Source organism: Balaenoptera physalus (genome assembly GCF_965194825.1).
Source record: "Balaenoptera physalus genome assembly, chromosome: 3".
Taxonomy (NCBI): Eukaryota; Metazoa; Chordata; class Mammalia; order Artiodactyla; family Balaenopteridae; genus Balaenoptera; species Balaenoptera physalus.
In genome coordinates this window covers 85,401,302-85,415,351 of record NC_138890.1, presented here as the reverse complement: position 1 = coordinate 85,415,351, position 14,050 = coordinate 85,401,302, and the positions used below count along the sequence as shown (strand labels likewise).

The window sequence follows — 14,050 nt, the reverse complement described above, 5'->3', positions numbered from 1 at the left end:
CTTGATTCAGTGGAAGGTCTGAAAATTTGTTCTAGTCTACATTCCACCGGAGTTGATTGATCCCTCTGAGCCGCTCTGCCTCAGAGATCCCACTGCTTCCAAGCGGCTGTTGTGATGACCCCATGTGGGCAGGTGCCATGGCCAGTTTAGAGCGTGGCCCACAGTCCGCAACCATTGTCCATCAGCTCTTGCCATCAATATGGCGGCCATGGGGGCAGCTCCAGGTTGCACTGTCGTTTTGGAGACTGAAGCTGAGGCTGTTTCCACTTATATTTACTGAGCCCCTTCTAAGAATCAAGCAGGGTATGGGGGGGATAAGACAGCATGTTCCTTGCCTGTGTGATTCTTGCAGACCAGAAAAATGTTGCGTAAATGCACTGGGGAACTGGTTGGGTTTGGAAGGTGGATTAATGTAGGGAGAATTTTTATAAGCATAACATAGCGAGCTCTCTGGTTTCATTTAGTTTCTTTGTGTAAACTGTAATGGGGTTATGTGCAGCATTGTATTATATTTCCATGACCATTATGTGGGGCAAATACGTTTTGAACCACATGATTTATCTCTTTGTGTCATTGCCTGAGAGAGGATATGGTTGTTTTTCACCTCAAGCATTTCCATTATATGTACTTTAAATTCTGTTTACAACATTTTACTTCATATAAACTGGTAAGAATAACTTAAATGAAAATGATAATATAGTCTTGCCGAAAGCAAACATTTTATCTTTTTAAGGTAAGATTTTGTTTATACTGTCCATATATTCTCATCAGAGTTGTTTTAAACTAAAATTAGTTATTATCTTATATAAATTTATTAATAAAGCATTTGAAGAAAATGTTTAAGCATGAGAAGAATAGTTTTATTCCTGTATTTTTAGGAATATTTTCCTAAAACGGAAAAAAATTACAGTTTCTTTCTTTTTTAGCGGAACTTGGAGATTATGATCCGTATAAGCATACTGCGGGGTACGTGTCAGAGTACCGGTTTGTTCCTGATCAGAAGGAAGAACTTGAAGAAGCTATAGAAAGGATTCATAAAACTCTAATGTAAGAATCACATTTTATTAACAATAATCAACATGTTGTACATTAGGGCCCTAGAACTTCATCTTGAAACTAGAAGTTTGTATTCTTTGACCAACATCTCTCCATTTCCCGCACCGCACCACCCTGCCCCATCCCTACCCCCACCAGGTCCTGGTAACCACCGTTCTAGTCTCTGTTTTTGTGAGGTTGGCTTTTTTAGATTCCACATACAGGTGGTGTTATACAAGAATTTGTCTTTATCTGTCTTACTTCACTTAGCATTATGCCCTCAAGGTCTATCCATACACTTGAAAGTTGCTAAGAGAGTAGATCTCAAATGTTATCACAACAAAAAAGAAATGGTCATTGTGTAACGAGATGGAGGTGTTAGCTATGCTATAGTGGTGATCATTTTGCAGTATATAAATGTATCAAATCAACATGTTGTACATCTTTAACTTATATACTGTTATATGTCAATTATATCTCAATAAAGCTGGAAGAAAAAGAATCCCACTTTACATCGCATCGCCCATCAACCATCATTTTATGCTATTGACAGGCTTAAGAAAAGTTTCTTAACAAATCCTTCATCTGTGCCTTGAACATTTTTTCTTTTTAAAGTTTTTTTTTTTTTTTTTTACTGCTTATAACACTAAAATGCACATAGGAAACCCAAACAGTTTAAAAAGTATAAAGAAAAAAAAAAAGTGTAAAAGAGAGAGTAAATCCCAGTACCTAAAGTCAACATATTTTTAGTTAATGGCCTTTCAGACCTCTCTCTTTGCATGATTTCCCATAGAGAAAATTTATTTTATATAGATTTATGTATGTATGATTTTACAATGAAATCATTCTGTGCATACTGTATTTTGCAATCTTCTATTTTTTTCAGTCACCAGTACCTTGTGAAATTTATTTTTTTTAAACTATAAATATATGTTATTACCACAAAAGCCTTAATGTATTCTGGATTTGCTCTGTCTTAAGTATGTAAGTTCTTCACAGTTACAAGCAAAGCCCTATTCAGTCTCTAGCGATGAATCTGGAGATCATGATGCCAGTGTGGAGCCTCAAGGGGTATTATGTTAACACCACATGCGCTTCTGAGAAATAAACACACTCCACTAGTAGGATTTTCAATTAATGGCCTGCAGCATTGAAGTTATAATTTAATTATAGTTATTTTGGTTAAATCCTCTATACTGAGTTTTGCTTTATTGCCTCTTATGTAACATTCCCCTTTGAATTTGCTTGGTTTCTTTCAGATGTATTATAGTTCAGGTGAAAAAAATGTAGAATTAATCTGGTCAACAAAAAATGTTTGCCTAAAGGATCTGTTTCTGTGAGTAGCACCAGAAGTCAGTTGCTGAATTGCAATCAGAGAAACCAGGCTCTCCACCTTGTATTAACATGCCCCAGAATGCTCTCCAGCCTGGTTCTAGAGTCCTTCGTTTTAAGGTTTCACTGAAGTGGGTGCTAAGAGAGTACCTGTTATAACATTATGAGGGGCACCGTGTTTGGCACATTCTGAGAATACTGATTCTGCTCGGAGTTTCCAAGTACACTTATGTTTGAAATTATCAGGGAGCTTTGATAAAGGGCCTTATCTGTTTTATGGCATGGTGTTGACAGCGTGACTGCTATTTCTAAGAGACTAAAGCTTGATCAAGGTTTGGTAGCTTTCTTGTGTCTAATTTGTGGTAAACATTCTTCTTTATAGATTTCAAAAGTATTATATTGCTGGACTTTCCAGGGTACCATGGCTGAAACATGGGATTGCATCGAAGCAGGATTTATTAATTTTTAAAAATTTGTGACTCCTTTCGTTAACCATTAAAAATCTCTCTCTCTCTCTCTCATACACACACACACACACACACACACACACACACAAACACACACAAACACACACACACACACACACACAGAGTTCCAGTCATCCATGGGGATTCCTGGCAGATGCTTACCCTCTTTAGGGATGAATGCTGTTTTCTGTATATTGTCACCAATGAAGATTTTGGGAAGATTTTTATACTTTGTATTAAGAAAGTGACAAGTACTTTTACAGTTTCTAAAGAACGACACGTGTGCTCAGGAGATGCTGACGAGCCCCGGTTGGGTGGTGAGGGCCCATTCTCTTCTTCCCTCCAACACTGCTCTCCTTCGTTTGCCTCCCGGTGGAGAGCTTGCCGGTTCACAGAGACGTATAACTGTCTGTAACGTGTATGCTTTTTAATCTGAGTGCTTATATGCCCAGTAATCTCTTCGGGGGTTTCTGAAACTGAGACTTTTTTAATATATGTGGGGCTACTGGGATCAGCTATAATGAGCAAAACTAGATTTGGTAAATGAAATTAACTTACAAGTATCACCTCGGAGTATTAATTTTGTCACCACGAAGGCAAGAGTCTTCTTGAAATACAAAGGCTTATGTTTGCATTAGCACAAAGGATTATTTATTTTTCCAGTGAATATAGTGAAAGTGGCTTCTCTTCCCTGTGAGCGCAGTAGCTATCAGTAAAGTAAGGCTCTTTGTTTTTATGCTGGGCGTAGGGGTCAGGCCCCTTCTGAAGCAGAGCTGAATTACTTGAGGACTGCTAAATCCCTGGAGATGTACGGCGTTGACCTCCATCCTGTCTATGTGAGTAACATTTAATTAACACAAAGTATTTTAAGCTGATGACATTTTCTTAAAAAGTCACTGGAACTCCCAAAGGAAAGCAGCAGTCCTGTTGTTTAACGAGCAGATGATACTTCTTCATCTGTGTTTTTGAACACAAAGAATCTCTTGCGTGGATTAAAGCCTAATGAGTTTTGCATAAAAGTCTGTGATTATATTTCCGTGTGTAGGAAACAATTAACGGGGCTTGAAAACACAACCTGGATAACAGCTCCAGAGGGCTTAGCTAAACATCAAAACAGTTTTAAATTGGTCTGTAATTGATTATATTGGACAGAAAACAGGAGGATTTTCCAAAAAATAGATTTTATGGCTGAAAAACAGTCATAAAATCACCTGCCTGCTAAAGTAGACTTTAGGCAACAGTATATGTGTAACTGTTGGTGGTTCTACGTTGGATATGCAGGTTCTGTCAATATTAGGGTTACTGCCTACTGTAGTTATTGCCACTGCATAAATAGGAGAATTTTTGCAGTTTTTCTTCAGTGGCTGATGAAAACTTGCGGAATATGATCAGTGGGCACTTACACTGAATCTGTACTGAGTGTTCAGGATCCAGGTCTTCAACTTTGAGCCACTTCTCTAAGGTTACCAATTGGTTATTCTACACCAGTGAGATTGTAATGTCATTGTCTTTGATTTTATGAGAGTTCAGTTACCAATAGACAAATCTGATTATTTGAGAAAATGGACCAGGTGTCTTATTCTTTACATGAAGTGAATTGCTAAAGATTATACGTAGATTGAATGTTTGTCATTTGGATTATGGAGCTCAGTTGGGTTGTTTTGGAACTCAGTTTTTAAGAAACCCTGATAAGACTTACTGTAATGCAAACAGCTCATTGACGTATTCATTTTGTAATATGTCTTTTGCTCATCAGAGTTTCCTAAAACAAATCATCTCATATTATTTGTAAAGAATTAGAAGCATCCCTGGTTATACTGTTAATATGGCAATAAAAGTTACATATTTGGGAGAAGTAGTAGTTCCTTGATAAATTACAGTCTAATCTCATTAAACCATTAAATGCTCCATACTACTGTCCTTTAAAAATACTTCTAAAACTTTGTGGAGTAATTATTTTTTTTTTCTTCTAGCCACATTAATCTTGTTCGGTTTTCAGTTTTTTAAAAAATATATTTTATAGGAAATGTATAAAGAGAGAGTCTTCTGCAAAATGCCTCTGTATTTGTATAATGTTTATTGTAATTCAAAAATATTTTTTTTGTGGGAGGTGGAAATTTATGGCAAATGAACCGAATTCGTTAGAATCTTCCATACATTCCTTTAAAATCGAATTTTTAGAACTGAAAGTGGGCAACAGCTGATATTTTTTGAAAATATATTAGTTATCTTATGTTCCTTGGGAACTTGACTTTGCAGGCTGTTATTTGACCTTAGGGTAGAAAAAAGATGGATACAAACACAATTCTCTGTGTGTTCTTGGTATCCACTCTGTTTGTGACCTTTTCATTTCAGAATCCCATTTTCTTAATTGGGATTTGTTATTGCCCGGAAATGAAGGGTTTCCAGTCTTTACCTACCAGAAGAGATCGTATTTTAAAATTTTTGAGCAGTCTTAAAGTCACAAATGGAAATAGGAAGCAGCATGCTGGAGACCTCAGAAAATCCACGTGCATGTCTGCAGGTGGCTGCCTGAGGTTTCTGGGGAGGGTGGTGGTGAACCAGGACTCATGATTGTCCCGATCAGAGAGTAAGATCAAGACGAATCCTTGGAAGGGGCCCTTGAGAGCAGCCAGTGGTTGTCAGTTCTTGGCTGCACAGGAGAATCACCTGGAGTATTTATGTGTTTCTGATACCTGGGCCCCTTCATTACAGATTCTCATTTAACCGGTTTTGATGGTACCCAGGCATCAGCATTTTAAGCTGCCTGAGGGATTCCAGTTAATGTGCAACCAGGGTTGAGCACCACTGTAGAAGCAACGTGGGGTGAATCAGTCAGTGGCTGGATTGGTAGGTAGTCCAGGTTCTCTTAATGAACTGAGGTGACCAGTTAGAAAGCACTAAGAAAAATTATCTTAAAAACTTTGAAAAAAATGAGCAACACATTAGCTACCACGATAGCTCAGCTAGCTTTCTAAGCTGATGTCTTTCAAAAACCAGATCTAGTATTTATGCAACAGATTATGTGTGTATGGCTAGTTACAATCTGAGAAAGAGTTTTTACATGAACAAATTTATGGTTATAAACGTATGTTTGTTTTTGTAGGGAGAAAACAAATCTGAGTATTTCTTAGGATTAACTCCGGTTGGTGTTGTTGTCTACAAGAATAAAAAACAAGTGGGGAAGTATTTCTGGTAAGTTTAACTTGAGGGCAGAGTTGGTATTAAAGTTGTACACTGTATGTATTGGGCTTATGGGACTTGTATGTCATTGAAAGCGTTGGGGAAAGGCAAACAGGTACATTTCCAGTAGTTGACAAGTAAATGAGTGAAATTGGGTATAAGTTTTCTTCCAATGCATATCAGTGTATCTTTTCTCTGTAAATTACAGGTATTTTGATTCTGGACTCTCTTGTCCATGGAAGCTGTGTGTAGTAGGATTTCCTACCCATTCCAGGGTAGGCTGTGGGCCCAGGACTCCTCTGAGTTCTAACTCTAAATGGGGAGGGATCTGAGAGAGATAGGGGAGCCCATAGCACTCACTATGTCTGGGAAGGCAGCACCACCAGGGCCTGGGGACTCCAAGCTTGTCTGCATTTACTGGAGAAGCCCAGGAGAGTGAGAATGGAGTTTTGTTCAAGCAGGTGTCCAGAATAAAGGATGTACAGGGAACTCACTACAATTACAGTAGCAGTCTCTAAACCAGTCTTTTTCTACTGAATACTTCCCACTATCTGTTTTGCTTTTCAGGCCTCGGATTACAAAGGTTCACTTCAAGGAGACACAGTTTGAGCTCAGAGTACTGGGAAAAGATGTAAGTTTGTGTTTAGTGCTTAGCTTCCCTGAGACGGGAAGTCTTGTCTACTCATTGATAACTTAGAAGACACGGTGAAGTAAAACCACCCTGTTTTCTTCAGCTGCAGCCACATGGAAGGAGGTTAATTGACTCATGTGAACAACTTGTCAAGGAAGGGAAGGGGAAATGAGTAGAAATGAATGAGTTGGTAATGGAGAAATGTCACTTCAGTTTTAGCAAAGGAAAAAAAATAACCTTTCTAGGGTACAGGAGAGAATAGGATGTGATTATCATTATTAGTGTAATTCGATCTTCAGTATGGTCTATGAAGGTAAGATTCATGTAATCAGAAGGGTGCAGCCTGCATGCAGGATAAAACGTGTCCTAATTTTGTCCCGAAGTCAATTGAACAACAACCTGTAGGGAGTCACACTTCTGTTCTTCCCCTAGTTGAGCGTGGTAGATAAACCAGATGGGAAATTCTGGATGCTTTCAAGGGAGAGTGGAAGCCAAGGGTGCAGAAATGCTGACGGTCACTCTGCAGGTTGGCAGTGACCTCCAGGACTGTTTGGGTAGTGGGTACAGTGTTTGTCAGAGCCTCAGTGTGCTCTCGTGCATTGACAGGTAGCTTTTAGGAAACTGGGCAAAAGAAGACAGGATGTGAAAGCTTCCTTTGAATCTCCCTGTGAAAATAATGCTCCCTTGAAGTGCTATTCCTATAATTCATGTTTATGGGATACGCGGGTGAAACTATGACGTAGGAGAATTCATCCTTCTGTCTCTTTGATGTTAACTTTATGCTGAAAAAAAACTTAAGTGAATAGTGTTGAATTGACTTTCTAATAAGATACTTGTAAAAAGAAGTAAACAAAATCTGCTGACGCAGCCACAAGCTGGGATACAGGAAGCCAAGTGGCTGCAACCACAGTTGGAACCTGGTATCTGGCTTAGTGTCCCACGTGTAGCAGGTGCTCGGTAAATACCTGTGGCCTGATCAGTGAATTGATGTACTGGGTTGGTGGGCTGCCAGATCAGAAAACCTGTTACTACTCTTGGTTCTTCTTCTAGAAAAAATACAGTGATCCCTCCCAGAACTGTGTGATTTGCTGCCAATTATGGATGAAACTAAAATTGGATTTTTGACTTGAGTTTTAACTTGTAAGGAGGGGAACTTCCTGGTTTTTAAAGGAACGAATAGTCTAAAAAGCTTATAGTAGTTCTCAACAGTCTAGTCTGAAGAAAGTCCAGTTTTCGTCAACCTTAAAAGATGTGCTGATAAAAGATTGAATTAAAATTATCCAAAAGTATTATAGAATAGCTCATTAGATAGTAGTGTTGCACAGTTTTCTTCCTATCCTGCTGCTGGTTTCACTTGACTTGGTAATGCAAGGAGTAAGGTCTGTTTAATACTTGGAAATAACATTTCAAGTTTTTAATAAGAATGTGATAATGGGAATTCCCTGGCAGTCTAGTGGTTAGGACTCCGCTCTCTCACTGCTGAGGGCCTGGGTTCAATCCCTGATCAGGGAACTAAGATTAAGATCCCACAAGCTGCACAGCCAAAAAAAAAAAAGAGGAAGTGATAATAAAATGATAAGGCTTTTCATGAAAACAAAATAAACAAAGGGGTTACATCAATCTAAAAAGTTTTGGCACAGCAAGGGAAACTATCAACAAAACAAAAAGGTATTCAGGAATTCTGAATAAGTCTAACATTATTTTTAGACTAAAATTAGTTTAAGCCTAAAAATATTTAAGTCTAAAATTATTTTAGACTTAAATTATTTTTAAGTCTAAAATTATTTTTAACTTAAAATTAAATCAATCAGTAGCCAAATTCCAACTCCTATACTCCAAAAGAAAATAAAAATAATAATGTCATCATTGCCACGGTAAAACTTGTACGTATTACATTAGATTCTCCTCTCAAAGAATTCATTATTTGTTGGGGGGGGTGGTAAAAATGGATAAAGGGGGTCAAAAGGTACAAACTTTCAGTGATAAAATAAATTGTATATATTTGAAAGTTGCTAAGAGAGTAGATCTTAAAAAGTTCTCATCACAAGAAAGAAAACTTTTCTGTAACTATGTAAGGTGACAGAGGTTGACTTACTGTGGTGACCATTTTGCGTTGTATACAAATATCAAATCATTATGTTGTATACCTGAAACTAATATAAGATTATATGTCAGTTATACCTCAATAAAAATATAAAAAAGAAAAAGACTTTTCATGGAAGCATTACTATTATTCAAAGTCATTTTTCCATTTAGACCTAAGTTATTTTTGTGAATGAGGCCCTTTGGTGAACTCCTTGTACATTATTATTACAGTGCCTTAAAATGTCTTCTACTACCTTGGGATAAATATTTGGTAAAGTTGCAGCTAACTCGAACTTTCAGCTTCTTACATTTCTTCATTATTAAGCGAAAACAACAACAAAATTGATGTCAGCATGTGATTTTTTTTTAAAAATGGCAGTTTCCACAGGGTGGCCTGGTTTCCTACACACACAGCTCAGTCCCTTTGCTGTAGCATCTCTGAGAAGGCACGGATGTTTGTGTGCAGCCTGAGGCACTGCGTGCTCCTGGGTTGTTAAGCTTAGTGGCAGTGGTCTCTAGTAAGGTGCCAAAACAGGTCACATATAACTCAGGCTTGAATCAAAGGAATTTTAAAATTTATTTTATTAAATAGCACATTAATTTAACCAAAGCACTCCATTTTCTGAGAATTCCGGCTTTGCAGACACTTTCTTCTTTCTCCACCAGGGTATCTTTGTGAGGTGGTGATTTACATAATGGTAGAATGAAGTTGATTATTATGAAGGCCTAACTGTAATCATAGATTAAATAAAAAAGTCCCCTGAAACCCATTACCTGGAACAATAATCACAGTCAGCTTGAAAAAGGATTGAAATCCTTATTCTACTGGTTTTCCAGTCGGCTGGTCCAGTCAGAGAGACTTAACTCTGTACGTTAGGAGCTGTTAGGGCCAAATTCAGAAATTCAGTTCCCAAAAGAACAACAGTGTCCTACAGATAAAAGATTTTCCTGGTGTCACACTATGCCACTAACACTGTCCAATTCCACTTTTTAATATTTACCATGTCCAACAAAACACATTGACATATCTTGTAGATAGTAATAATGTCTAACATCTGTTTGTATATTGCTTTGCATCCATAAATAACAATCTCATCTTTTTTCTTTTCAATATCCCCACCAATATTTTCTTTTTTTCTTTCGTTTATAAATTTATTTATTTATTTATATTTTTGGCTGTGTTGGGTCTTCGTTGCTGCATGCAGGCTTTCTCTAGTGGCGGTGAGCGGGGGCTACTCTTCGTTGCGGTGCGCGGGCTTCTCATTGCGGTGGCTTCTCTTGTTGTGGAGCACAGGCTCTAGGCATGCGGGCTTCAGTAGTTGTGGCACGTGAGCTCAGTAGTTGTGGCACACGGGCTTAGTTGCTCCGCGGCATGTGGGATCTTCCCAGACCAGGGCTTGAACCCTGGATGTGTCCCCTGCATTGGCAGGTGGATTCTTAACCACTGCACCACCAGGGAAATCCCAGGAGCCCCATTTTTAACATGATGAGTCTGAGGTGTCTGTTAGACTTCTGAGTGGGGACATTTAATAAGTGGGCTCTGTGAGTCTGGAGTTCAGGACCAAAGTCTTTGCAGAATATTCAAATTTGAGAATCGTTGACATATCCCTGGATTCAAAGCTATGACGCTGTATGAGGTCACTAGGAGAATGAGTGTAGATGAGAAGAGAAGAGGAAGAACCAGAAAAGGAGGCTGAGAAGGAACAATCAGGGAGGTAGAAGGAATCCTAAATTGTCCTTACCTTTGCCAAGTGAAATTCATGTATTAAGTAAGGTTCAAATGATGCTGACATGTCAAATTAGATAAGGACTGAGAATCAACCTTAGGATTGTAGAAGGTCATTGATAAGACCAGTTTCAGAGGATTGAAGAGTGAGTTTTAGCAACTCCACTCTTAGCTCTTTGTACCCTAGAGAATCACAAGGAACATGGATAGTCCTTGCAACACTTACGTGAAAGTAAAAAAGAAATAAATAAAATAACAGAGACGTTCATTCATAGGAGAATGGACACCTAAATTCATGCATGTTAAGAAAAACAAAAGAGGTAATAGGAGGAGTGGAATTGGAGATGGTGAGTGTGGACAGCTCTTCTGAGGAGTTTTGACACAAAGAGGAACAAATAGGGAGATACCTGGCGGGGGAAGTGGGGCAAGAGGAGGTGTGTGTTGTGTTGTTTTGTTTTGTAAGTTGGAAGAAATAATAGCACATTTATACCCTGATGAGAATGATCCAATACATGGTGAAAACTTGATGTAGGAGAGAGAAATGCTGGAATGATATTTGCTGAGTAGAGGATAGGAGATGCCAGCTGTTGTACAAATGGAGGCATATACATGGTTTTCGAGAGCAGCCAGGGCAGTTCATCTCTGGTTTGCAGGCAGGAAGAAGGAGTGTGGGAATGTAGATGGGGGAAGGTGGTTGTTCTCTTATGACCATTCTGCTTTTTATTTTGAGGGAACTAGGTAGCACGGTCTGCAGTTGAGACTGAGGTTGGGGAGGATGTGTTGGGGTCTGAAAGAAGAGGAAGCTATTAAATAGTAATTTGGGAGAGAAAATGGACATGGGACATGTGGTTTGATGATGTCCTATGATAGTTTCGTGGTGTGAAGTGTCATAATTTAAAGTGAGCCCACTCATGGTGTGCTTTTCTCCAGCCACATTCAGTGGCACTGGGGCAGGCATGGAGCAAGTGGGGAGTTGGTTTTGTTAAGAAAGAAATACAAAGAAAGAGAAGGGCAAGGGAACCCAGTGGGGGCAGGGGAGTGATTATAGTGATTTGCCGTGGAGTTGAAACTGGATAAGGAGGTGACTGAGGATAGTGAAAGAGTGGTTGAGTCTGTGGGTGGAGGTCCTGGTTTAGTTGAAAGATTGTTGGGGGTAGAGTATTGGAGGGAGTTAGCTGGAGAGGGAGGTGGTGATCAAAAAGTTGGGTGCTAGGCATTGAGATTAGGGAGGAGCTTCAGTTATTGTAAAGGGAAAGTCCTAGGGCAGTGGTTCTCCTGGGGGCAATGGCCTCTCATCCCCTGCTCCCCAGCCCTGGGGATGTTTGGCAACATCTAGAGATACTGTTGGTTGTCACAGCGCTGGGTTGGGCAGGGATGGTGCTGGCTTCTAGAGGGTAGAGTTTGGCTGTGCCGCTAAACTTTTCCCAGAGTGCTGGGTGTTGGTACAGGAAGGCCCTCCTCCCCCAACAGGTGTCAGTAGTGCTGAAGCTGAGAAACCCTGCTCTGGAGTTAGGAGCATGGTGGTGAAGGGTGGAGAGGGGGGGCAAGACAACCTTGTTGGAGAAGAGAAGTTCAGGGAACTGAGATGTCTGGGAGTGGGAGGGATCTTTTTTTAATATATTAAAATTTCCAGTAGTTAATTCAAGAGTAGTATTGGAGAGAGTGACGGAGACTGTAGTAGCATCAGCCTGTGAGGGAGATGACTTAAGGGCGACAGCCACCATAGAGGTCACAGGTGATATATATTATCTGATGAGATTCAAACCTGGGAGTTCTATGGGGAGGGAGAGAGAATGGTCTGAAAGTGGCAATGGGGAGCAGGGAGGATCCTCCCCCGCTTGCAGGCCCAGTGATATGAGAAGAGTCGGGGCAGAAGGCACAACACCACAGCAGCACCGCGGTGCACACTGTCCTCAGGGGAGAGCCTGGGTTGACTGGCTCAAGAGGATGAAGGCAGCACCCTCTCTGTTTAAGAGAACAGATTGGAGCTGGGGGATTTTGCTGTTGGTAGGCTATGAATTCCAGAGGGCACCAAGGAAGTGTTTCAGGATGTGGGTAGCAGTGGAGGAGGGGGACAGACAAGGGGATATGCTGAGCATTATTTGGGGGTGACTGACATAAACAGATATAGGGGACATAGTGAGACGGGGTCCAGTGGGTTCAAGGCAGATGAAGGCGAAGAGGCTATGAAATTTGAAAGCGAGTGAGGGTTGGTTTTCCAGGTCTGCTGTCCACCCTAGTGATGAGGGTAGAAGGCCTGAGGGAAGTGAGATGGTCCCAGTGCACTAGTGCAGTCCTCCCTTTCTTGGGAGAGGACTTCCCTGATCTGTGTGCGTGTGCTGGGTCTTGATGCTGACTGATGGACGGGAGGACTGCTGGGGGGACTGGGTGATGCATCAAGCCTAGGGCCTCACCCACTGTGATCACATTTACCTTTCAGAAAGAGTACTCTGGCTGCAGGGTGAACCTGGAGGTGAGAACAGAGACAGACAAGTTAGGAGACTGCAGATTGATCAAGGGGAGATGACGAGGGGGTAGTCACCACAAGGAAGGAGGCAAGTGGACGGATTTGAGGGGCACTTAGGAGGTAAAATTGCTTCTGATTGGTAGCAGATTGAATTTTTTTGTGCAAAATAGGGAGAAATTCAGGATCATACCTGAATTTCTTGGTTTCATTAACAGGGAAAAAATGCAGTCCCCAGAGTAGGCCCGGAAGTTGGCATGTACTAAGCACATTTGTTGAATAAGTGGAAAAAAATAATGCTGTGATTACATTTACGTGAGATGCATCATGGAACTAACCTCAGCCAAACCTACCCAGCGTGACAGGATGTAGAACCAAAAGGTTTCTGGCAGCTCTGGCCACGAGTAATTAGATCCACTTGGCCGAACTCTCAGCCTGCATCGAGAAGAGGAAGTAATGGTGGCCAGGAGTTGTCACTGTTTGTCAACAAGCCCAAGAGGTTTTGCTTACGTAAGCTAGGGGTTCCTTTTATGTTTTTTATAGAACTACAGATTAAAAAAAATTTTTTTTTATTTGAAAATAATTCCAAATTTACCAAAAGTTGCAAAGATTAAAGTATTACAAACAACAAGTTTCCCTCATTTTACTCACATTCACTTGTTAACATTTTACTCCATTTCCTTTTTTACTTACCTCTCTACACACACACACACTTCCTTCTGAACAATTTAACAGTAAGTTTCACATGTCATGTGTCTCTAAATACTTCAGTGTGTGTTTCCTAAGAATAGAGATGTTCTCTAATGTGACCATAGACCACAGTACAGTTATCAACTTAATTTATGTTGGTAGAATACTCCTTTTTTTTTAATTTTTGAATTTTATTTTATTATTTTTTTATACAGCAGGTTCTCATTAGTTATCCATTTAATACATATTAGTGTATACATGTCAATCCCAATCTCCCAATTCATCACACCACCACCCCTCCCCCACCACTTTCCCCCCTTAGTGTCCATACGTTTGTTCTCTACATCTGTGTCTCTATTTCTGCCCTGCAGACCGGTTCATCTGTACCATTTGTCTAGGTTTCACGTATATGTGCTAATATACGATATTTGTTTTTC

General features: G+C 40.0%; 1 protein-coding gene across 7 annotated transcripts in view; it reads left to right on the top strand.

The window, feature by feature from the left end:
• Positions 1 to 14,050, top strand: part of EPB41L4A (erythrocyte membrane protein band 4.1 like 4A) — a 263,468-nt gene that overhangs the window by 158,876 nt on the left and 90,542 nt on the right. For all 7 annotated transcript variants that reach the window (XM_082455778.1, XM_082455775.1, XM_082455773.1 and 4 more), the window contains exons 6-9: positions 927 to 1,047; positions 3,583 to 3,670; positions 5,941 to 6,029; positions 6,585 to 6,648. In XM_082455778.1, coding sequence (XP_082311904.1) covers positions 927 to 1,047; positions 3,583 to 3,670; positions 5,941 to 6,029; positions 6,585 to 6,648 — 362 coding nt within the window. The remainder of the gene's footprint in view (positions 1 to 926; positions 1,048 to 3,582; positions 3,671 to 5,940; positions 6,030 to 6,584; positions 6,649 to 14,050) is intronic.